A 24662-nucleotide genomic window follows, 5' to 3' on the forward strand; every position below is an offset into this window, starting at 1 on the left:
GCCTCCCCCGCTTCCTCCTCTTCCCGCACAGCGTGGGTCACCTCGGCCTCGTAGCGTTCCTGACACCCCACCAGCAGTCCCCGGTGATGCGCAAGTGAGTGTCTCCGCGCAGCGCCACAGAAGGCACGGCAAGTTGCCTGCCACTTCCTCTTTCTCAGGCTGACTAACGCTCGGCGCCCGCCCAGCACGTCCGGCTCCCGGGGGGCGTGGCCACAGCCCGAAGGGGCGGGGAAATACCCTTATTCGGCCTTATATGGGCAGCCACGTCACAGGCTGTACACCCATTCACATAAAACGCTGAGCTGCCGGCGGAATCCCCGGCTTCTGGGGCGGCGAGTGGCCGGGCCGGGAGCCGAGCGTGCAGGGCGGGAAGGAAGAGTTGAGCGGTCGCTCCGGCGCCGGGCTCGGTCGGCCGGCCGCAGCCCCGCGGGTCGCCCTCCCGGGCCTCGCCGGCGGGCACCCTGGCTGTGGGCACCTGCGGGGCGCACTGCGCGGGGCCGCTGGGCGGCGGCGGCATGAAGGTCACGTCGCTCGACGGGCGCCAGCTGCGCAAGATGCTCCGCAAGGAGGCTGCGGCGCGCTGTGTGGTGCTCGACTGCCGGCCCTACCTGGCCTTCGCCGCCTCGAGCGTGCGCGGCTCGCTCAACGTCAACCTCAACTCGGTGGTGTTGCGGCGGGCCCGCGGAGGCGCGGTGTCGGCGCGCTACGTGCTGCCGGACGAGGCGGCGCGCGCGCGGCTGCTGCAGGAGGGTGGCGGCGGCGTGGCGGCCGTGGTCGTGCTGGACCAGGGCAGCCGCCACTGGCAGAAGCTGCGCGAGGAGAGCGCCGCGCGCGTTGTGCTCACCTCGCTGCTCGCCTGCCTGCCCGCCGGCCCGCGGGTCTACTTCCTCAAAGGTGAGCGCGTCGGGGACGCCGGTCCCCTGTCACCGTCCGCGCCGGGACGGCCCCGGGCTCTGGGGTCCCCTGCTGGCGCCAGGCGCCTTCCTTGACGCTAGAACCCGAGCAGTTCTCCGCTGGCGGGAGTCTGCACCTTGGGGCTTGACGTGCGCTAGGGAGGGCACTGCCAGTGTCAGCGCTCACAGCTTCCCCACTCGAGTTCCTCGAAAGCGCTTGACGATCGGCCTTTAGGCCCGGGTGGGTGGGATGGGGTTGCTTACGCAGCCGGGGGCGCTGCTTCTCAGCTGGGGGTCGGTCGCCTAGTGCTGGGCGCGGGCCGGCTTTCCTGGCGCCGGCTTCACCGCTCTCGCTGGGGCCTGCGCTCTGGAGCCGTCCTGATGGACAGATCTGGAGGGATCAGCAGGTCGCAACACCCTCACCCCCGAAGTGTGGCGCCGCGGTGTCCCCTTTCCTCCCTCCTGCACGATTAACGTATGTTAGGCTGTGTCTTCTTCGACCCCTCTTGCCTTTTTGACCCTGGCGAGTCCCTCTCCTCCCCTCCCCTTCCTTTCCATTTCATTTTATTGCTTTTTATTGTTCCTTGGCTTCCCCTTCTCCCCTCCCAGGCCTTTCTCTCGCTCCGTTTGGAGCTGACACCCTTTTCACCTCCTCTCCCCCACCCCGGGATCATCTATACTGGTCGTGGGCCAAACCCGGCGGGCCTAACGCTGTCTGCCAGGGGTGGGAGGCAGGCTGGCCAGCGAGCCAGGACACATGAGAGGTGCCACAGGGTGGCTGTGAAGGGGATTGCGTCGCATTTGGTTTGAGATCCCCAGAAGCTGCTTCACCAGTCTGCCCATTCCACCTGCTGGGGGAGATGACGTTGGTGGTGGGTGGGTGATTTACTCTCAGACTCCAGAATATTGATTTCTGTGTCACTTCCTATAACTGCTGCCGCCTTGTATTTGAGTCCTTTGTAACCTCAAATGTATTGAAGGCATAGCCTGTAGGGCAGACATGAGGACTCAGCCTAGGCTGCGCCGGCCAGACTCTGACGGGGACACGTGGAGATGTAACACTGATGTGGTTCAGAGCTCAGGTGCAGTGAGCTGAGAGAGTGAGAGCGCTGTCTTAAAACCGTGCGACTTGTGGAGTTTTACACATTCCAGGCCAGGAGATTCCAGAGGCACACGGGCAGCTCCCACCTCTGTTCGCACCTCTTACAGACGGTCCCCTGTTGATTCCTGTTAGGGAAACAACAGAGGCATAAGATGATGATATTTCTCTTTTACCCAGCCTCAGCCCCCAGGAGGTGGAGAGTGCCCTCCAAGCTCTGCAGAGGTTTTTCACACATAGTCCCTGATTTCTTTTTTTTTTTTTTTTTTTTTTTTTTTTTTTTTTTTTGCGGTACGTGGGCCTCTCATTGTTGTGGCCTCTCCCGTTGCAGAGCACAGGCTCCGGACGCCCAGGCTCAGCGGCCATGGCTCACGGGCCCAGCCGCTCCACGGCATGTGGGATCCTCCCGGACCAGGGCACGAACCCGCGTCCCCTGCATCGGCAGGCGGACTCTCAACCACTGCGCCACCAGGGAAGCCCCCTGATTTCTTTTTGATATGCTTTTTGTCTCCACTTCTTAGCAGTGAGTACAGAAGAAGCTTCTGCCTCTCCAGTAGCACGAAAGATACAGTCCAGGAAACCCTTCCGGGTCCTACCTCTGCTCCCTACCCCTCTGCAGGGGGCCATGCTAGCAGTTTGGAAGTTATTGCCACAGGAAGTAGGCAGCTCTGTAGACTCACATCTCAGAAAAATTAATGTTTAAAAAAAATGTTTTAATATAAGTAACATACAGCACAAAGGCTATACAATGAAAAGTGGATCTTCTGCACACCCTAGAACTCAGTTCTACTCCCCGGAGACAACAGTCAACTATTTCTTGTTCATCTTTAGATAAATTAATTTTCCATGAGTAAAAATAGAATGATTTTGTATATTTCCTGTTCCTGCCTCTTTCATCTAACTAGATTTTGAGAGATTTGTCCATATCAGAGCATACGTGTCCTATTCACTTTTTAAACCCATCCCCTGGTGATAACCAGTAAGTAGGTTGCTTCCAGCCTTAGTATTTGAAGCAGTGTGGGAGAGTATACCTTTGTCCAAATGCTTTTGCATGTGCACTACCTTTCAGTAAAATTATGAGAATTGCCACGTCGAAAGTTATGTCCGTTTTAAATTTCAGTAGAAATTGCTTAATACTTACCCTTATAACAGTACTAAACTTTAAGTTGTTGCCAAAGAAAATTTTTTCTTTACCTGTCTCACATCCAGATAAGAGTTCAGGTTTTTAATCTAGTGACATCCCAGATCGTGGGGCAAACCATTTTTTTTTTGGCCACGCAGCATGTGGAATCTAAGTTCCCCAACCAAGGATCAAACCCACGCCCCCTGCACTGGAAGCACGGAGTCTTAACCACAGGACTGCCAGGGAAGTCCTGCAATGCCTTTTACACTTCCCTCAATGCCCACCCCTCCCAAAAAAACCCACTAAAATAAGATGACCGAACGGCATTGTCAGTGCGTATTTATATATAGCGTCCGTGTGCTTTCTCTGCTCAGCTCCCCTGGTAATGTAGTGGTGATCAAAAACAGAATCACTCTGAAGAGGAGTGAAGCTGCCAAAAGAATTGCCACGGCTCTTGGAGTTCAAGTGAGGCACCAGAGAGGAATGTTCTGTCTCTCCACGCCTCTGATGGGAGTGGGTGAAAGACAGACCGTCTAATCTATAGGACTCCTGACCCCAGCTGGAAGAGGCAGGACCCTGTTTATCTGTCCCTCAACTACACTGAGACTTTGTCTGCCTGCCTTATTTTGTCAACAGGCAGGCAGGACCCAGTCCACACCTGCACCTCCTGTCTGTCCTCCTAACAGCCAACTCTTTTTATTATTATTATTATTTTAATTTATTTTATTTTTGGCTGCGTTGGGTCTTCATGGCTGCCCGCGGGCTTTCTAGTTGCAGCGAGCGAGGGCTACTCTTCGTTACGGTGCACGGGCTTCTCATTGTGGTGGCTTCTCATTGCAGAGCACGGGCTCTAGGCACACGGGCTTCAGTAGTTGTGGCACGCAGGCTCAGTAGTTGTGGCTCAATGAACTCTAGAGTGCAGGCTCAGTCGTTGTGGCACACGGGCTTAGTTGCTCCAGGGCATGTGGGATCTTCCCATACCAGGGCTCGAACCCGTGTCGCCTGCATTGGCAGGCGGATTCTTAACCACTGTACCACCAGGGAAGCCCAACAGCCAACTCTTAAGTGATCTGTTTAAAGCCAAGAGATGGGGTGGCCCGAAGGCTTCTCTTTCCCAAGCTTCATTCTGAAGTTTGAGAGGGCCTGGGCCACTCTTACTTCAGATTCCCATCCCCTATCACTCAGTTTGTCTCCTGGGACTCAAAATGTTGAGGCCCAGGCACAGGAAGTGATTTGCTAACTAGGGACACCTCTTTGGAGGAAGCTGAGGGTCAGTGTAAGTGTGGTTTCTTTCTGCCTTCTGGGAGAGAAGGGGGTGGGGGCAATGGTGGGGAGGGAGGGAAAACTAAGCCACAGACACCTTCAAACTTTCCACCTCCGCCTCCCTCCAGCATGGCCTGTCATCATGACCGGGAACGTGGTCATTGTGGAGGTCCAGAAGCTCATTTGGGAAGGCCCAAGTGGCTATTTGTTGAAGTGACCACAGGGGAGATTTGGGTGTGCTAAATGGGGTTGGGGGCAGTTCCAGCAAGCTGAGAGGAAGGAGTAATAGCTAGATGACTCATTCTAGGAATTGGCTGTAGCTTCTGGGAGAGAGCTGGAGACTGCCGTGTAATCCATTAACCATTTGCCTACTGCAGGGGTTTAAAAAACCACCATGTGCTCCACTGTGGGGCTATTACAACACCAAAAGACAGAAGAAAAAAAAGGGGGGCCTTTTTGAAAAAATACATGGTCTCAGAATGCTTATTTAATGTATGGTTTAGGGAATTCCTAATTCCTGGCAGCACTTTCACTGCCAGGGCCCAGGTTCAATCCCTGGTCAGGGAACTAAGATCCCATAAGCTGGGAATTAGGATCTCACAAGCTGCGCAGCATGGACAAAAAAAAAAAAAAAATTGATGATTTGACCCCCAAGTGAATTCTCTGGGCCAGAAAAAGAAGCAGGTTTTCTGGAGGCTCTTGGAAGTGTCTTAGGTCCCTTTGGATTGGAAACAAAGTGTTTCCCCACACAAGTCTGGCCTGTGCACCCAGCAGCATTTGGCATTCTGAGGCTTCGAGGCCAGTGTTTCATTTGGTTCTTCCCTACCTCGTGTGTGGGCCTGAGAACTTAGCTACTCAAGTTTCTGTGACTTGGTCAGAGAGTAGTTTTTACCTTAAGTGATCTGATCCATTTGGAGAAGTTTAAATATAGTTAGGATTTTTATAGAATCATACCTGCCAGGTATGAGGGTGTGTGTGTGTGTAGCTGGGGAGAAAGTTCAGGAGGGGAGGGTAATAAGATAAAGGGAGAGTAGGTGGTCATCAAGGAGAAAGAAGGAGTTTTTACTTAAGGAGGTAAGAATTAAGTTCAGAAGCCCTCATTGCTCTGGTTTGAAAGGTAATTAACTTGATTGATTACATTGGACCTATGGAGAGGATTGCTAGCGGTGTTCTTAGCACCTTGGCAAAGAGAAAGGGCAGGGCTGTTTTATTGCCCTGAGTTTAAACCTGTGTTAGCCCCCATTCCCTTATGAATAGAGGAGGTTTTGTCTATAATCCAGTTTAGAGCTAAGGGACTAGGGATGAAACAGACCAGTTTAGGAGTCTCATTCACAAATTAATGAAATTCTGCATAATCACACCTGCATTTTAGATAAATGAGAGAAAATAACTTTTGTTTTCTGGAGGGATTTGGTTAATATTTGGCAGATGTCAGATATATTTCCTTTCACAGTTTAAGCTTCTTCTGATAGGCATAGAAAGTTAATCATTGCCTTTCTGAATTATAGCTTTTTAGGAGAGAGAGAGTGTGTGTATGTATGTGTGTGTGTGTCTGTGGAGCCCGTTTCTATTCTAAAACTATTACTTGTTTTGGCTCAATTTTTTAATATGACCAAAATGTATAGTAGCTGAATATTTTTTTACTATTCCACACTCAGGGTATTGATCAATTCTGGGCATTTTCTGACAGCCTGAGAAAAATCGATGCTTACATCTTTCTTGCTTTTTTTTTTTTCTCTTTTAGGGGGTTATGAGACTTTCCACTCGGAATATCCTGAGTGTTGCGTGGACGTAAAACCCATTTCACCAGAGAAGGTTGAAACCGAGACAGCCCTCATCAGTCAGTGTGGGAAGTCAGTGCTCAACATCAGCTACAGGCCGGCTTACGACCAGGTACACGGTGTGGAAGTACCGTCCCGGCTCCTGGCTCTGTTCCTTGCACAGCACCCTGGCTCTTCCACTCCCTGCTCAGCAACCTTGGTTGGTTCGTTTGCGGATCAGGGAGTTGGCAGAGGCCTCTAGCTTTAGAGAGCCTCTGTTGCTTGCCAACTTGAGTTTCCATCTAAGAGTAAATGGGCTTCCTTCCAGCAAATAAGCTGACAAGAGCAAATGTGCTTCAGGACACACGGTGGCTTCTGGCAAAAAGTGGAAGCGAAATATACATTATTGTTAGCTGGCCTGGGAGGTGCAGAGAAGCTTTGAAATATCGGTTTAGGTTTCCCTGAAGACGTTTCAGAGCTGACTTTCAGGCTTCCTGTGTTGATCTTCTTCGTAACTGTTCATGCTCTGCAGTTTCTGCAAACCAACCCAGTACCTGTAAAGGCGTGTCTTGGTATTTTTAACTGAAGGAGGAAGATTGGGGGAGGGTTGTAGAGAAATTACTATTTGGATGGCTAAGCAGCCTCCCCTAGGGGTTTCTGATGCTTATATTTCCATAAATTCTGAAACCAGAGATCAAGACACACTAGAGGATTTCATGTGTCTACAAACATGTGGGTTTTTTCCCTTCAAAGAACTGTACTTTCTGGCAACTCATTAGAGGAAGAAAAAGTGGACGGCTCAGGCAGGGGTTACCTATGCAATGCAGGAGGATGTGGAAAAAGCCAGCAAGGACCCAAATCTGCAGAAAACAGAGATCAAAACCTACCTTCCCATTTTACAGAGGGAAAAACTGTCACAGCTGGTGGGATGATTGATTTTGCCAAGAATCCTGCAGCTGGGTTCATGGCCGCACTAGGCCCAGAACTCCCTTCTCTTAACTCCTTGTTCTGGTTCTTTTCAGGACCCTGTTCTGTTTTCCACATGCCTTCTTTTGGAAGAGGGCCATTCTAGGCATCTGACTTGGTAGGAGGAGCTTTTTGCACAAAAAGCTCTTTGCACAAAATAAGAACATACCCAAATCATAAGAAGGAAGATTTCTAGATACTGCGTAAGATGCCAGCTGCCTGCCAAGAGCAGAGCTCTGCCCCTGGGGATAAACTTCCAAATACAGCCAGGTGGCTTTTCCTTGAATGGAAACCTGTTAGCTTGGTGAGGTGCCAGGGTTATTATTTTGTTTGTTTTCTTTTATTAAAATTGCAGTGTATGATGAACCTTGGGCTTTCAAGCCATGGGCATCCGGCTTAGCTGAATTTCTATTTTTGTTTGTTTGTTTGGGTGGTGTTTTCCCCCTCCTTTCTCAGAAAGTGAAAGAGAAACGAGAATTTGCAGGATGTTGTGAAAGCACAGCAGACCTTTGGCCAAGCAAGGACCAGGGAGGCCCTGGTGTGTTTCCACGGTTCATCTGGGGAACCCCCTAGTGCTACTCTTAGTAGCGCTTCTGCCTTGAGAGAAGCCGGGTGAGGTCGTGTTAACCTTTGGGGTTTCTGAAGGCCTTTGGTTTCTTCCTCTTGAGTCTAAAAAGAAGATTCAAAAAAGGAAAGAAACATGGTTTCAGGGGTGTTGGGCTAAGCTCCAGGAGAAATTGAGTAGGATCCCAGGCCTGGTGTGTCAGCATTTTCCAGGCTCTAAAGAGAGGGAGAGATCTATGTAGGTACACCTAAAGTGTTAAGCTCAGGGGCCAGCTGATAAAAATACTGGTTACTATTACTACCTTTTGTAAAATCTCTATAACTTTCTTTCAAGTGGCCAAACTGGCCTTTGCCTTAAACACCTGACTTCTCAGGAAAGAAAAAGCAAACACCCATGCAGGGTAATTTGAGAACTGCCTTCTCCTGGCCCTCCTCCCGTGCCCCTTTCCCTATTGTGGGTCTGGCAGAGAGTTTCCATTCTACTCTTATTCCAGGACAGGAAATGGAAACACAGGAAGCGGATGGATGATATGGGAAAGACTGCCAAAGACACAGCCACTGTCACCCCAGCTCAGTGTTTTCCCTCTAAATCTCCAGGGGCTCCCATTGTTCCAAGTATGGAACAATGGCTTTTCTTGCCACCCTGGAAATGCTGAGGCTGCCAGAGTCTGACTAGCTAGCTGTTCTTTTTAGCTTTTCCTCAGGGTAGATGGTCTCTGGTTCTTTGGGGATCCTTCTTAACTAGAAACCTCAGGTATAGGTGGTCTCCCAAAAGGGTGAAGATGTCCGCGTCTCTTACCAAAACTCAGCCCCACAAGAAGATCAGGCCTGGGACTTCCCTGGCAGTCCAGTGGTTAAGACTCCACGCTTCCATTGCAGGGGGTACGGGTTTGATCCCTGGTTGGGGAACTAAGATCCTGCAGCCTGCATGCCATGCAGCGCAGCACAGCCAAAAAAAAAAAAAAAGGATCAGGCCCTGCTCATGGCCTAACAGCTTTTCATTATCTGAGGATTTTGGATAGATAGTGGTCATTTTCACTTCTGAGAAGTATACCTTTTTGGGGGGCGGGGGGAAGCATATTTTAACATCTCTGAGCTCCAAATGCATCTTAGGATCAACAGTGTCCTAGGTTTGATGAAACACATTATATACAATGTCAGGATTGTAAAGGAGGGGGCTTACCTTGTTGAACCATTTTCCATTTTATCTAGAAGGAAACCGAGGCTGCCCTCAAGGTTAAAGGGCTCACTGTGGCACTCTCAGGGCAGCTAGAACTACAGCACGGGCCTCTCAAGTCTTCCATCACACCACTCTCTTCTCATCCTTGTCAGTATAGGAAGGCTGCCGGCATTTCCTACCACCTCAATATATGAAAATGAAAATCTTAGCTGTGTGGGATTTGCTGTCACTGAGTCACAAGGCAGTAATGTAGGGTAGAGAGTTTACCAGGACGGAAGCTCCACCCACACACTCTTGGGTGAACTGCGCTGACTCTGAGCTCTCTACCTGGAAACCAGAAAGGGAACCTCCCACCTGAAAACAAATAGGTCAGCATTGTTTTGTTTCTTCTCCCCAAAGAGCAAGCTAATCCAACATTTCCTGGTTGTCCTCCTTTGCCCCTCCTTCCAGGGCGGCCCGGTCGAAATCCTTCCGTTCCTGTACCTTGGAAGTGCCTACCATGCATCCAAGTGCGAGTTCCTCGCCAACCTGCACATCACAGCTCTGCTGAATGTCTCACGACGGACCTCTGAGGCCTGCACGACCCACCTACACTACAAATGGATCCCCGTGGAAGACAGCCATGCAGCTAACATCAGCTCCCACTTTCAAGAAGCAATAGATTTCATTGGTAGGTGCAGCCATTCCCCCTCAGTTGTTTTGGGGGCCCCCTAGGGGAGCGTGTTCTTGGATTTTGATGTACTGATGGGGGTTCCCTTCACTGAGAAGAAAAGCATCTTGTTGTAGAGCCAACTTGGCTGGTTGGATGCACCGACCAAAATGACAGAGGGGAGGATTTGAGTTGCTATTAATAGGAGCTTTAGGGCTTCCCTGGTGGCGCAGTGGTTGAGAGTCCACCTGCCGATGCAGGGGACACGGGTTCGTGCCCCAGTCCGGGAAGATCCCACATGCCGTGGAGCGGCTGGGCCCGTGAGCCATGGCCGCTGAGCCTGCACGTCCGGAGCCTGTGCTCTGCAACGGGAGAGGCCACAACAGGGAGAGGCCCGCATACTGCAAAAAAAAAAAAAAAAAAAAAAAAAAATAGGAGCTTTAATTTGCAAGATAAATGAATTACTACAATTTTATAGCAATACTCTGTCACTCTTGTTAGTGTTTCTGGCTGGGCGCGAAGCAGGGTGCATCCGTGTGTGATGCTCCATGCCAGGGAAGCAGGAGAGGGAAAGAACCACCCAAACTGCTTCTACGTAGGTTGGGATATTTTTGAAAACAAACAGAAGGACTGAGAGAGCACTCCTTACGCACTGAGCCCCCAGGGCCCTGGCAGCTTTCCACGGTTTTTGGCAAACTGCTTTGGGGGCAATTGTTTTGCATTTTCAGCTGATTTGGGACTAAAGATAGCGCTCGTCTCAAGCTCTGTGCTTTATGCACAGAGAAGTTGGCATCTTTTTGCATCCTTTGTACGTTCCGTGAGGCAGTTATCATTTACTCCATCGTGTAGGCCTGGAAACCTCTGGTCCCTCTGCCTAGAAAGGGCTTTGGGCCTTGGGATTCCAACTCCTCGAGCAGGCTGGATTGTTCTTTCATTGGACATCTCTGTTTCCCTCAACCATCTCCCCTGGGGGCTGGACTGACTTTTTTGTGTCTCAGATTTGCAAGCACCCACCACTCTCCATCCTTGTGGGCTTGCCTCCCTTTCCAGAGTCCTTCTTTCCCTTTAACATGCATAGCTGTTGAAGCTGAGCAGTGATCTTCCTGCCTCGTGCTCTGAGGGATGTTGGAGGGAGAAAGGCCGGTGCTGGGTGCAGCAATGATTACTTAGTGCAGGGAGCCATTAAAGGCCCCCCTTCCACCACGTGGTGAGCCCTCTGCTCAGCACACACAATCTCTACTCCACAGAAGCCTGCAGAGAAACTCACCAGAGGCAAAAGGCCGAGCCTGCCTCCCTGTTCCCTGAGCCTCTGGGCTGCGATGGTTCCTTTGGAGTCTCTGAGAGACAGTCAAGATGATGGGGTCAGGGTGGGAAACCCTTGACTTGTTCTCCCTGTCCCTGGGAATGCCTTGCCCTTCTCAGCCTGTTATTTAATTATCTAGATAGCTTCTCAGTGAGGTCATGAAACCCGCCCCCATCACTTCTCAGAAGCCTCCCTCCCCATCCTGTGTGTGCATTGTGTCTGGATACACAACCGCACAAACCCACAGCATTCTGAAGGCACACGAGATGCTTTTCCCCAGACTCCTTGCCCTCCTGAAGGAAGGAGGGACTGAGGCCGAATCATGCATTGACCGCTTCCGAGGGCCACATAGAAGGCAAGCCCCCAGGGGTGAAGTGGGATCCAGAAGCAACACACTGTAGGCCCTTTGCTTTCTGGGATTTGGCTCTGGGCCAATTAAAAGCTAGACTACCAGCTTTTTGCTGGTGGAGGAGCAAAAGAAGGTTGGAGTCACGACCCTATAATCCTAGGAACTTGGAGTCCCTTTTGAACTAATTTACAGGAACTTTTTTTTTTCTTTTGAATCAGAGACTGGGGCACTTCTAATGAGGAACCCTGGGGTGTCCTTTGGGATTTTCATTCTGTTGGGGAGACTCCAGGTTCCTCCCTGACTCCTCAGAAACTGGATCTTTCAGATCTTAGAGATGCATTTGCAAATTTCTTGAACTTGAGGAGGGAGGTGGGTAAGGGGACTGACTTTTTATTTGCCCTTCAAAATCTTAAATGTTTTTGCATACTGTGGCCTTACATAGTGCCATGGACATCTAACTTCCTGTGATGTAATTGTTTCCTCACTAGCAAGAGAGGGAATTGGAAAGACTCTTTTTTGTGCTTTTTATTTGATGTGTATATATGTTTAACCTTTTACCCCTGCTCATTTTTAACAGTTGGAGCTCTTTTGGGGGGAGGAGTAGAACAGAAAAGGAGGGCACCCCGCTTTTGTCATATTGAGCTAATGAATGCTAACTGAAGGTGGTAGCTTTATAGCAGTGACTCCCATTGTTGTGCAAGATGGAGTTTGCCAAAGCCATTTATATCCTCCGTCTAGTAAGCGTTACTTAGCCAAGGCTATAATTAGTGGCTGTGCACTATTTATTGTATGTTTGGTTGGTTGGGAACCCTCGGTGCTGAGCCAAGCATCCCGCCCTGGCACAGCCAAACAGGGATCCCGGGGAGGATGGAAGGCCTCAATCAGGATGAGGGCTAGGTCATCACCATTAGAATCAGACCCCGAGAGGCAGGAATTGCTTCTCCAAGTCAGTCTTTGAGCCTGGGACCCTCTCGGAAATGTGAATGTGCAATGAAAACTTGCATGCAGCTTCAGAGATTTTCCAAAGTCTTCTCGAAACGCAACCATGGAACCCGAGTTAAGATGGCATCCCCAGGAAGGAGTTACTCCAGGTCTAGCACCTCCAGTGGCAGAACCTGTGAAAGCATCCTGGAGAACTAAGGATTGTGAAGGTCCTACGCAGAGATAGACATCATGGTGGGACCCTAAAGTCTATCCTCAGCAGTGGAGGTTAAAGACTGGCAAAAGCCTGGTGTGGGACCACAGACGTTGAGCAGGGATGATGATTTGATTACTAGGTCACTTTTTTTTTTAATTCTTTAATTAAATCCAGTTGCCTTTGAGTTCCAATCCCAACTCATTTCCACTGTCTTTTCTTTCTTCCAGACTGTGTCAGGGAAAAGGGAGGCAAGGTCCTGGTTCACTGTGAGGCTGGGATCTCCCGCTCACCCACCATCTGCATGGCTTACCTCATGAAGACCAAGCAGTTCCACCTAAAGGACGCCTTTGATTACATCAAGCAGAGGAGGAGTGTGGTCTCGCCCAACTTCAGCTTCATGGGCCAGCTCCTACAGTATGAGTCCGAGATCCTGCCTTGCGCACCTAGCCCCCAGGCTCCCTCCTCCCAAGGGGAGGCAGCCGGCCCTTCGTTCATAGCCCATTTACAGACACTGAGCCCTGACGTGCAGGGTTCCTACTGCACGTTCCCTACCTCGGTGCTGGCACCATTGCCCACCCACTCAACGGTCTCAGAGCTCAGCCAGAGCCCCATGGCCGCAGCCACATCCTGCTAAGACCAGAGTGGGAAAACCAGCCCAGCTCCAAGAACAACTGTGATTTTGTATTTTAACTCGTGGACATTTCATACCTGTGCAATACTGAAGACCTCACTCTGTCCCGCTGTCCTGGTGGGACAGTGAAGGGTCACCAGGTTTGCAAACAAACTTCAGACTGACCTCGGGGATAGGTTCTTGGGACTGAAGGAAGGCCAAGCCATTATGAGAGCACAGCACGTGCTGACTACTGTATTTCCAGACCCCCTGCCCTCAGGACTGCCCAGTCTTTGCACCTCAAAGTTTGCCTTTTCATTTCAAGCATAAGGCAATAAATACCTGCAGCAACATGAGAGAAAGCAGTTGCTGGACCAGGAGAAAAGGCAGTAGCAAAGCCAATTCATTTTGAAGGAAGCACAATTTCCACCTTATTTTTTTAACTTTGGCAGTCTCCGTATCTGTCTGTGTCGCTTCAGGGCATAAGCTGATTACCACCTAGTCAGGAAAGTAACCCTACAGGGTTTTAGGGACAGGATGTATATGCTTGTTTGAACGCTCAGATGTTTTTGAGACTCTGTCTTGGGTCAGGTGGAGTCATTTGGGTGAAGTAGTGAGACAGTAACACTTCTGGTTTCCTCTTCACTGTGGGTTTTACCCTGACTTTGGACTTTGGCATGATTCTTACTCATACTTGAACCTTTCTCGTTGCACCTCTCCTCAAAGCAACTCTGACGTCATTTGAAAAGAGTTCTTTAGACCATAGACCAACAATCACCCCTTTGAGGTGGTGGCACTGGGTGCCAGGAGAGAAAGGGTACCCACTGTCTGAGTCAGTGGCATTGAAACGGTTGTCACCCCAGCTTGCTGTCCTTACATGTGCTTGTCTGGTCTCTGGTGACACTTGTTTTCTTCCCTGCCCCTTGGCGTTGTCTTCAAGCTGTTGACTTCTGGGATTTGCAGATTTCTCAATGTGGTACTACTTCTTTTTTGTCTGTAGGTTATCTCTCCAGGGGAAAAGGCAATAATTTCCTAAAATCCATATGAATGTGAAGAAAAGCAGTATGTTACTGGTTGTTGATGTTGTTGCTTTTTATAGCGCAAAATAAAAATAGTAAGAACAAAAACGCTTCTTCATGTTGGTGAGTTGGGGTAAGGCAGGGATACACTGAGGCGGGGCCCAGCCTGCCTCACTGGGTTTTATTTCCCAATGAACGCTAAGGTGATGGTGGTGGGTGTGCAGCTGGAGGCATGAGGCTCTGCGTCTGCTCACGAGCTGGTGATCTTAACAGTACAGAATAATGCTTTCCAGTTGGGAGGTTTCCCTTGGCTCACTTGCAAGAGAACTCCTTAGGCTCAGGCCACATGGAGACGTGGTCAGAGCATCCACCCACCCTGGGCTCTTTGTGAGCCCCAGGCAGAGTTCAACTTGAACCTCCACTTCTTCATCCATGAAGTGAGTGAACTAAGCTAGTTGATCCCAAAAGCCCCTTAGAGCTCAAGACCCTTGATTCCAGCAAACCTGAGTGGCTAGTTTGTGGTCAGCCCCCTCCCTCCAGTGCCTGGCATGTGGCAGACTCTCAGAAAAGTTTGGAAAAATGACCAAGGGACAGATAAGTGAACTAGGTAAAGGTTTACCTTAAATGCCTATTCTCCCTCTTTTACCCTTGGAATTAATTCTTCCAGATAATTCCCTCAGGAGTTCCTAGGTAAATCCCTCAATGAGTTGATTTAAATCCAAGGCTGAATCAACTTGCCTTCTGAGTAATTTCCTCTGTGTGGTGGAGGAAGGAAGGGGCAATATTTGCGTGTTCCCATGGCTTATGCCTCTGCTCCAGCCTAACTCTTGGGGCCCGTTTCCTAATCAAGGGGAACGGGAAATTGGCTGGGAATGATACCATAGTTGCCTGACACAGGGATTCCAATCCATACCCCCTGATTATGGGGGGGAGTCCAGAGAGGCCTCCAGCTCCCCCACAGCAAGAACCATGTCAACAAATAGCAAGATGGCGGCCGAGCCCAGGGTAGCCCAGCTCTTTCTAAACGTCTCACCTCAAAGACTTTGCTTGAGACTTTGCTCCCCACACACCTTTCCTTCCCCACTGGTCCTTGGAGAGTCCTCAGATAAGAATGTCACCCAGACTGGGGAAGCTGCGTTTACTTCAGCCTGCACCCCTCATCTGCATAATCCAAGCAGGGTTTCCAGGGGAAGAAAGTGGAGTGAAGGGCACTGTATAGGAGGAAAAAGTCCTGGGTTCTAGCCCTCACCCTGCCCCTGACTCTAGTGCTTTAGAGCTAATCTCTAATCTTGCTGGACCAAACTTCAGGGCTTGGTCTACCTGAGGTTCCTCCCTGGTTTCATATCTCTTGAGTCTCCGTTCTGCCTTGGAATGTGTCCCATTGTGTGGGCCCGTCCAGGTGCTGAGTGGCTGGAGGGGCCGCAAGCAGGGAGAGCCAGGGAGGGGGAAGCTGGGTGCAGGCTGGGGTGACGTGCTAAGCCGCATCCCACTTGCTGACATTTGCTTTATTGCCTTAAAGTCTTTCTCTGAAGGGTGAGTAAGTCCTCTAAATCAGGCATGTGAGGATTGCTCATAAGCCAGTGAGTCACTGGAGGGTAAAGCCAAGTGAAGCCCCACAGCTGGGGATGGCTCTGCAACTCTCACTCCCTTAACAGTCTTCTTATTAATTACACCTCCATTTTTGCCAAGACCAACTTTACATTGGCTTCCAGTGCCAGGTGGAGAATTAAAGCTGGTGTTATCCAGTTCCTTCATCCCCAGGTTTTGAAGGAACACCTCTCTTGGTCTCCAGCAATGCTTCAGGCAGAGATGTGTCTGGGAGAATAGAAATGTTAATTCTCTATTCTGTTCCCCAGCAGAGTCTGTGGGTGAGCTCCTCAGGTCTACCCTAGCTCCTGAGCTAGGCCTGACCTAGGGGTAGGAAATGTAAAAGCAGCTCACACCAATGTGCTCGCAGGAGCCCTGTGTACCCATGGCTCTCCTTTGTGTGAGGACCCAGGGAGAAAGCACCCCAGATCTCAATACCCTGAAAGGCTGCCTCTCACTGAGTTGCTGGTGGTTTCTCTTCTGAACACCGCAAAGTTGGTGACCACCCCTGTCTCCCTCTTTGCTCAGGCAAGGAGACAGCTCAGAACCAAATTTTTAGCCTACCTCTGGCAATTTTATAGGACCTTACGGCATATATTTTGGGTATCAACTCTACCTGGTTTCCATTAAAATTTCCCAACTTTATTTTTCTTTACTTCCATTTCCACAGTGACTTTTAAAAAAGAACAACACTTGGGTAATAAATATTAAACATACCACAGTGCATTTATAGAATGAGGTGATATGAACGTAGAGAGAAGCCAGTACATCCTCGGTGTTGCTACTCTCCATCTCACTCTGAAGGATTTATCCATGGGACTGTATAAATCTTCACCTTCTCAGTAAATCTACCAAGTTTTGTATTCTTTCTGGAATAAACCCTGTCCAGAACCCAAACCCCATGACTAGGGCCTGGCTCCATGTCTTAGAATCTCTGGCAGTGAGACCCTATATTCTGCTGCTGGTGACTTTCTATGGGGGGAGCCCTGGACCAGATGGACAGATTGCTCAAAGCCACAGCACAGATGCTCCCAACCCTCACACACTGCATGTGATGGATGTGACTCTGTGCCTAGATAACCGTCATCCGTCCATCCATTTAACACTGAGCGCCTGCTAGAACCTGGGATTCAGTGGGGAAAGAGAGCTTCATAAGTACTGATGACTGTCCACTGGACTTTCTGTCCTAGAGTGGAGCTGGCCTCCCAGGGTGGACCCATGTCCCCAGCCCCACACAATCCCCTTCCCCAGCTCCCCTCTTCTTGGCTCCAGCTCCATCCTCTCCCTTCTGGCCCCAGGATGCTTCATGCCCAAGCTCCCAGATATGCCAGCCTGTGGACATGGCTGTGTTTCCCTGTGCTAACCATCTGACCCCTGCCTTGGCTCATCCCTCAGGTTCTCTTGCATTGTTTACTACCTTGTCTTGAACACTGTATTAGTCTTGCCCCACCTCCACCCCCCCACCAGTGTGCAAAAAGAAGTGAGTTCTGGCTTCCCTGGTGGCGCAGTGGTTGAGAGTCCGCCTGCTGGTGCAGGGGATACGGGTTCGTGCCCCGGTCCAGGGGGATCCCACATGCCATGGAGCGGCTGGGCCCGTGGGCCATGGCTGCTGGGCCTGCACGTCCGGAGCCTGTGCTCCGCAACGGGAGAGGCCGCGACAGTGAGAGGCCCACATACCGTAAAAAATAAAAATAAAAAATATATATAAATTAAAAAAAAAAAAGAAGTGAGTTCTTATTGAGCCATGGTCCTTTCTCAGTCATTTGGCTAATATCAAAAGTGTGCATTAAGCACCTACTATGTGCCCCAAGTCAAACTAGGCATGCACACAGGCATCATCTCTTTAATCCTCAACACAACACAGTACAAATGATTTTATTGTCTCCATTTCCAGATGCATAAACTGAGCCTCAGAGATATTAGGTAACTTGCCCAAGATCACACAGCTAGTAAATGGTGGAGCCTGGGATGAAACTATTTCATTGATCCTGTACCCCTCTGAGCACCTGGGGTATAGAGTAGGTACTTTTGTCCATTGGGCTTTTGTCTTCGAGGAAGAGAGTCTCCTCAGGCCACATTAGAAAAAACACAACCTTGGGCTTCCCTGGTGGTGCAGTGGTTGAGAGTCCACCTGCTGATAAAGGGGACACGGGTTCGTGCCCCGGTCCGGGAAGATCCCACATGCCGCCGAGCGGCTGGGCCCGTGAGCCATGGCCGCTGAGCCTGTGCGTCCGGAGCCTGTGCTCCGCAGCGGGACAGGCCACAACAGTGAGAGGCCCGTGTACAGCAAAAAAAAAAAAAAAAACCAAAAAAACCACAACCTTTTGTGTATAGACATGAATGGCATTTAATGCCCAGTTACACTCCACTCCAGTTACAGTGGATTTATGACAAGCTCCTTTCAACAAGCCATGCTCCCTCCTGCCTCTTTTCACATTCTGGCTCCTCTGCCTGGAGCACATTTCTCCCCTAAATTCACCCTTCAACTAAATAACTCCTATTTGTCCTTCACTTCTCAGCTCAAAATTCACCTCTCCAGGGAAGCCTTCTCAGGCTCCCAGACTAGGTCAGACGTCCCTGTTCAATCTTTCAAAGCTCCCTATCTATATCTTTTCTTCACATTTCACCAAAGTTTAAGAATTATTCATTTACCTGTGATTATTTTATTAATGTTTGTCATCAGACTAGAAGCAGCAGGAGAGCAAAGATTATATTGAATTTCAAGAGGAATCTAGCACAGGGCCTGATTTATAGTAGGTGTTCAATAAGTATTGGTTGAGTGAAGGAGTGAATGAATGACAAGTTAGGAATGAAAAGCTGTCAGAACCAGAAGCTGCTCTTTCCATCTCTCTCAAAGCCCATGCTGTCCTCTGCACATAAGCTCATAAGCCTGTTAACCCCAGGTCCCACTTTTGAATCCCTCCCCAGTCCTAAAGGAAGCAGGTTTCCTAGATTTAATTACTGCTACCATATTGGTCAGAGCCCATGTCACCACATCACCTCATTGGTCACTGGTCAGCCTATGGACACCCTTGGGTCAGGTGTCCACCCTGGCACCAATCAGTTTCCTCTAACTCCAGAGAGCTGCCTAGCTCAGAATCCCTGAGCAAGGACTGTGGATGAAGCAGTTTCAGCTAGAAGGGGTGGAGATCCTGCCACACACTGGACTAACTTGCCACTAAAGAATTTAATTAATGCCCAAAGACTGAGTATTCAATAAGGCGGCCCTGGAGATGACCAGATAGCCTGGGCACAGGAAAACTCAACCCTACCCTTCTTGTCCCACCTCTGGTGAGTGCCCTCACATTATCAATTAGGGTACCTAAATTTAAAATCATGGTAGTATTTATTTATAGTAGCAGGTCAGATCCCTTCCTGCCACACACATCCACCCCCATTCACTTATAAAGTTTATAGAAACCTAGAAGCCACTAGGTGGTAGTTTAAAATAGACCCTTGAAGCATCCCTACGCTTTTCATCCTGGGCTTCTCCAGCAGCTAGGAGAAAATGTGCTGCTTGAGAGGACTAAACCTCCCAGAGAGTGAAGCCTCAAATATATCTCTAAGGTAGGAAGGCGAAAACAGTTTATCTCCAGCCCACGAGGAAAAGAATAGTAGACTTAGAATCAGGAAGCATAGCTGCCAGACCCTTGGTAATCTAACTGCTTAGGACCTTTATTTATTTTTTTATAGATTTATTTATTTATTTATCTTTGGCTGCGTTGGGTCTTCCTTGCTGCGCGTGGACTTTCTCTAGTTGCGGCGAGTGCTTCTCATTGCACTCGTTATCGTGCGTGGGCTTCTCATTGCAGTGGCTTCTCTTGTTGCAGAGCTCGGGCTCTAGACACGCAGGCTTCAGTAGTTGTGGCGCACGGGCTTAGTTGCTCTGCGGCATGTGGGATCTTCCTGGACCAGGGATCGAACCCGTTTCCCCTGCGTTGGCAGGGGGATTCTTAACCATTGTGCCACCAGGGAAGCCTGCTTAGGGCCTTTAAAAAGACCTTTAAAAAAGCACTTAATATGGGCAGGTTGTATGCCGCCTGTATTTTTTTTTTTTCTTTTTTTTTTTGCTGTACACAGGCCTCTCACTGTTGTGGCCTCTCCCGTTGTGGAGCACAGACTCCGGACGCACAGCCTCAGCGGCCATGGCTCACAGGCCCAGCCGCTCCATGGCATGTGGGATCCTCCCAGACCGGGGGACGAACCCGTATCCCCTGCATCGGCAGGCGGACTCTCAACCACTGTGCCACCAGGGAAGCCCCACTTATTTCTTCTTGAGTGAACTTCGGTTGTTTATGTCTTTCAAATAATTTGTTTATTTCATCAAAGCTGCTGACCTGCCTGGGGACACTTTGCTGCCCTCTTAACACACACACACACACACACACACACACACACACACACACACACACACACACACCCCTCCATTGGTGTTATACACCTGGAGAACTACTGGGTTTGGGGCCTCATCTCCCCTGTCCCATTCTGCACATCAGTGCCTGAGCATGCACACTGTTGACCTGTGTGGTTTAATGGCCAGAGCACTGGACTGGGAGTCAGGGCACTCCGTTCTCACTCCTGCTCTGTGGCTCACCAGTCATGTCTCTTTAGGCACATTAGTTAATGTCCCAGGGCTTGGAGTTTCTCAATACCTAAGGGAAGGGGGTTGAATTAGATCAACTCAAAGGCTCCTTCAAGTACCAACATCCTATGAGTCTATGACTTAGTGGCCTTGCTGATAGAGAGCTAATAATTTACTTAACCTGGCAGGACATCTAAGATTTATTTACTTTAATAATATTTATCAAAACCCAGAGCTTAACTACTCACTTCATGCTCTTATATCTTCTCTGGTTTCCTGTTTATCCCAAAGGTTATCAAACTGCCCTTTGGGCTTATAAAATCTCTTTTGTGTTCACTACATATTATTAAATGAACAAAAAGCAGGTTTACACAACTGTATGTATCCCATTTTATTTTTTTTAAAGTGTGTGTATACTTGTATGTGTAAAATATATATACAATATATATAATAAAATTATAAGTATATATAATAGATTTATATAAATGTAATATTTATATTGATATTTCCATTTATATAGTCTGAACAGATGTGTATCAAAATTTAGGATGACTTTTTCTGGATGGTGAAATAACTGGTGATTTTCAGTTTATTTTTTCTTTATATATTTTTGTCCAATGGAATTGCTTATATTTTTAATACTTATTACTTACAAACACAGTAGCTCACAAACCAATAAGTTATATCTCCTTTGGACTCAGAATCCCCTGCTCCTTTAACTTCTTCTCTGGTGTCTTCTCCCAGGTTGGCTACATGTCTTTCCGTTTTAAAAAACAAGACGATGGAGGAGGGGATTCTTGACACATGGGACCAAGTCATCTAACCTCTGGGGAGTGAGCCCTTTCTAGCCCCAGCTTTTGGCTATCCCCCTTATCCCCAACCTCCAGTCTCTCTCCTTTTGTGTCAGTATGTTGGGGACCAACATTTTCCTCAACAGGTCTTCCCAATTTTAGTTTCTCCCTCTACAACTGATCTTGAGCACTTCCAGCTTTCATTCACTCGTTTGTTCATTCATTCATTCACTCATCATAAATTATGCGTAAATCAGAATAACTGAATAAGTGTGTGGTTTAGAGTTGAGGGCTGAGGTTTGAGTCTGAACCTGCCCGAGGTATACCAGGATCATGCGAAAAACCCTTGGAAAACTGTAAAGACTGGACCAGTGGGAACTGTCATTGCCCAGGCCCTGTGCTTACCCCCATGGAGGAAATGAGGGGGAGGAGCCTCTGTCCTGAAGAAGCTTAGAATTGTCTGGGAGGGTCCAGGCGTAAATGCAGAGGGGTAGGGGTAGGGCAGGGAGGGATGCAGAGATAATATTCATAGACATGGGAATGAATGACTGGATTCTGCAGAGGACGAAGAAGGCTGAGTCAAGAATCACCATGGGGTGTGGGGACGGGGTGACTGAGAAAATAGTGTGCCATTAATGTATTTGTCAATCCATCTACTCATTCATTCCACAAATACACATTGAGCCTCTGACACCAGCCTGGTACTGTCATAGTTGATAGAAATGAAGCAGCAAACAAAACAGATAACAATCGCCCATCTACCCCATTTTGTACATTCCATGAACAACAGAGAGAAAGGAAGTAAACAAGTATATAAACAAGATCATTTCCAAGGGTGATAAGTGCTATGAAGAAAATAACACTGGGTAGTGTGTCAGAGAGCAACCAGGGGAGGTGACATTTGTGCTTGTGTGTCATTAGCTGAAATAGAATTCAGGGACTGGACTGAGGAGAGAGATGGTGGATTTCACGGTAGGGCTGCTGACTCAGAGATGTTAAGATTCTCCTCCTGGTGAAAATGTTTAACCTTTTATTAAACTCTGCCTTGTATCATTCTCTGGCTCAGAAACATTCAGTGGGTTCCCACTGCCCTGTGGACAAAATCCTAATTCTTTAGCTTGACGTTCAAGGGCCTTCACAATCTCCCCCAGCCTGCGCATCTGCCTGCCCACATCCTCACATGAACCTTCCATTCTGGCCTCAGTGGGCTCTTCATTGTCTCCACTTAGGCTGTGTCCCTTTGCACCTCCATACTTGGGTCCTGGGAAAGTCTCCTGAGTTCTCTTGTCCACAACTATCCTGCTCTTCTCAGGGCTCAGGCCTTTTCTCTGCCTGCCTGCTCTCTTAGATTGTTTAAATGTCTCATAAGCAAAGGACTGACTCTCCTACAAGAATGTGTCTCCTTGAGGGAGGGGCTGGCCCCTTCATGATCCTCTCTCCATTGGATTTGCTCTGTACATCTGCCCGGAAACACATTAAGTAGCTTTACAGATCAATCATCTTGTATAAAATAAAGAAGGAAAGACAGAATGAGAAGAGTCCAGAAAACCAAAGAGTTTCCCCCTCCAAAATTCACAGAGCCAGAAGATGACAGAATTAAGCTGTGGTCAAGTGTTCAGAAGAAATCAAAAAAGAAGTGAATCAGTTTACTAGAGGAATTAGAAGTTGGAATAAACTCCATCTACTTTGTGCATCTAGGGATGAAGCTGCTTGGCGTTGCATGCTCTGAGCCAGAGAGTTCTGGGATTCCTCCCATTCCTCAATCCACAAGAGGGGCAGAATCCTGGACTCTGGTCCAGGGGAATCCATAGCCCCTCTCTCCAAGGCTTCCTTCCTCAGTTTCATAGGCTTCATCATAATTTCTTCCCTTTAACCTGTGGGGGAATGGAGAACCTCAGTTTACCCATCTGAAATGCAGGATTGTGGGGGATCAGCTGCCCCTGCCCTTCCCTCCTCCCCTTCAGCATCATTTGATACTGATGCTCAACTTCTGTGCTTTGAGGCTATGATGTCAGGGCAGTGGGAGGTTAGGAGAGAGACACATGACTGTCATGATGGATGTTTGGGATGAAAGTCAATACCGTAAATACATATTCATCGTGACACTCCTTCTGCTGCGTCTTTCATCTGGGGAATCTAAAAGCCCTGGACAAATGGTAATTAATATTCACAGGAGGATGCAGTCTGCCTGCCAAAGGCCAGAGGGCCATAGTCCGAGTACCCCTCCCTCAACCCTCCCTGCTCGCTCCCAGCTGCTGCCTACCCCAAGGTGGCAATTGTGAGGTGGATAGGATGCCTAGGTCTTAGACGTCTTTGGGGGATTTCTCTGCCTGGAAGGCTCCCAGAGCAGATGGAGGCTCCCAACTAACCTCCTGCTCCCACCCCTACCCTGCTTTCCCAGAGGATGACTAAGTGTAAACCAGGGCCGGAGTGGGAGGATTTCCTGCCTCCACCAGCAAGCTGGGGCCAAACAACTAGTTAGCTGACTCAGCAGGAACCACATGGCTCCAAAACTGCAACTACCTCTGCCCAGATACACCTCACGCTCCCTTGGCCCTTTGGACACAGTCACCTGCTCGTCCTGCCTCTTCCCCCTACCCCAGGGGAGCTACTCCAATTGATGTTTGCCTTAATTCTGATTATAGAGGAACTGTATGCTCATCAAAGAACACTTGGAAAATATAGAAAAATATAAAAGGGAGAATTATTTTAGTAATCCCTAATTCCACAACTCCCCAAATAACCACTGCTGAAATCTTGTTATACTTCCTTTCTATTCTTTCTAGGTTTTCTGGCTTTTATCTAAAAATTAATATATAATCATGGCAAATATATATACATAAAATTATATATTGCATATATATTATTTTATATATAAAAAATAAGACAGAGGTTATAAAGTGAAAAGTTGAAGTCTATCCTAACTTTCTATTCCTACCCAAGAGGAAACTACTGTTAAGAGTTTCTTGAGTATCCTTCCAGAAATTGCCTATTGCATGTCCCAGCGTGTATATGCACGTTCATTTTACATGGCTGAGGTCACACGGTATTGAATAATTTAGCCTTATCTTCACTTCACATGAATACATGAGCATTTTCTATTCCGTTAAAAATTATTGGTTAAACAACGTTTTTATCGACTGCCTAACATTTTATATTTTTGGTATGCCATAGTTTATTTAACCTTTTGCCTATCGTTGGGCATTTACTCAAGTGAGGGGCAGGGAGAAAGAAGCAAGTCAGAATGAAGCGTTGGGAGGAGGAAGCGAGCTAGCTGAGACTGAGGACTTAATGTGTGCCAACCGCTTTTCCTATCTGCCCAATCATTCAATGTGAGAATTTAGGCACTGTTCCCATCCTGCAGATGAGGCAACTGAGGTCCAGAAAGGTTAAGGAAGAATCTGCTTATAGGTAAGAGAGTCAGGGTTTATTTTTGTTTTCTTTTTTTGCGGTACGCGGGCCTCTCACTGCTGTGGCCTCTCCCGTTGCGGAGCACAGGCTCTGGAAGCGCAGGCTCAGCGGCCATGGCTCACGGGCCAAGCCACTCTGCAGCATCTGCAGGATCTTCCCATACCGGGGCACAAACCTGTGTCCCCTAAATTGGCAGGCGGACTCTCAACCACTGCGCCACCAGGGAAGCCCGAGAGTCAGGTTTTAAAACAAGATTTGTCAACTCCAAAGCCCATGGCTGTTCTCTTTCACCAAGATGACTTGGAAAAGTCCCAGGGTTCAAGATTTCCCATTGCTTAGCATAGGGGTGGGGAGAGCCCTTCATTCACTTATTCT

General features: G+C 48.7%; 1 protein-coding gene across 1 annotated transcript; it reads left to right on the forward strand.

The window, feature by feature from the left end:
- The first annotated feature begins 319 nt into the window (after positions 1-319).
- On the forward strand, positions 320-14042 carry DUSP5 (dual specificity phosphatase 5). Its single transcript, XM_032608883.1, has 4 exons — positions 320-894; positions 6123-6271; positions 9299-9518; positions 12515-14042. The coding sequence occupies exons 1-4, from the start codon at positions 516-518 to the stop codon at positions 12919-12921; spliced, it is 1155 nt and encodes a 384-aa protein (XP_032464774.1). The 5' UTR covers positions 320-515; the 3' UTR covers positions 12922-14042.
- The last annotated feature ends 10620 nt before the right edge of the window (positions 14043-24662 follow it).

The sequence above is a fragment of the Phocoena sinus genome, chromosome 16 (genome assembly GCF_008692025.1).
Source record: "Phocoena sinus isolate mPhoSin1 chromosome 16, mPhoSin1.pri, whole genome shotgun sequence".
NCBI classification, from domain to species: Eukaryota; Metazoa; Chordata; class Mammalia; order Artiodactyla; family Phocoenidae; genus Phocoena; species Phocoena sinus.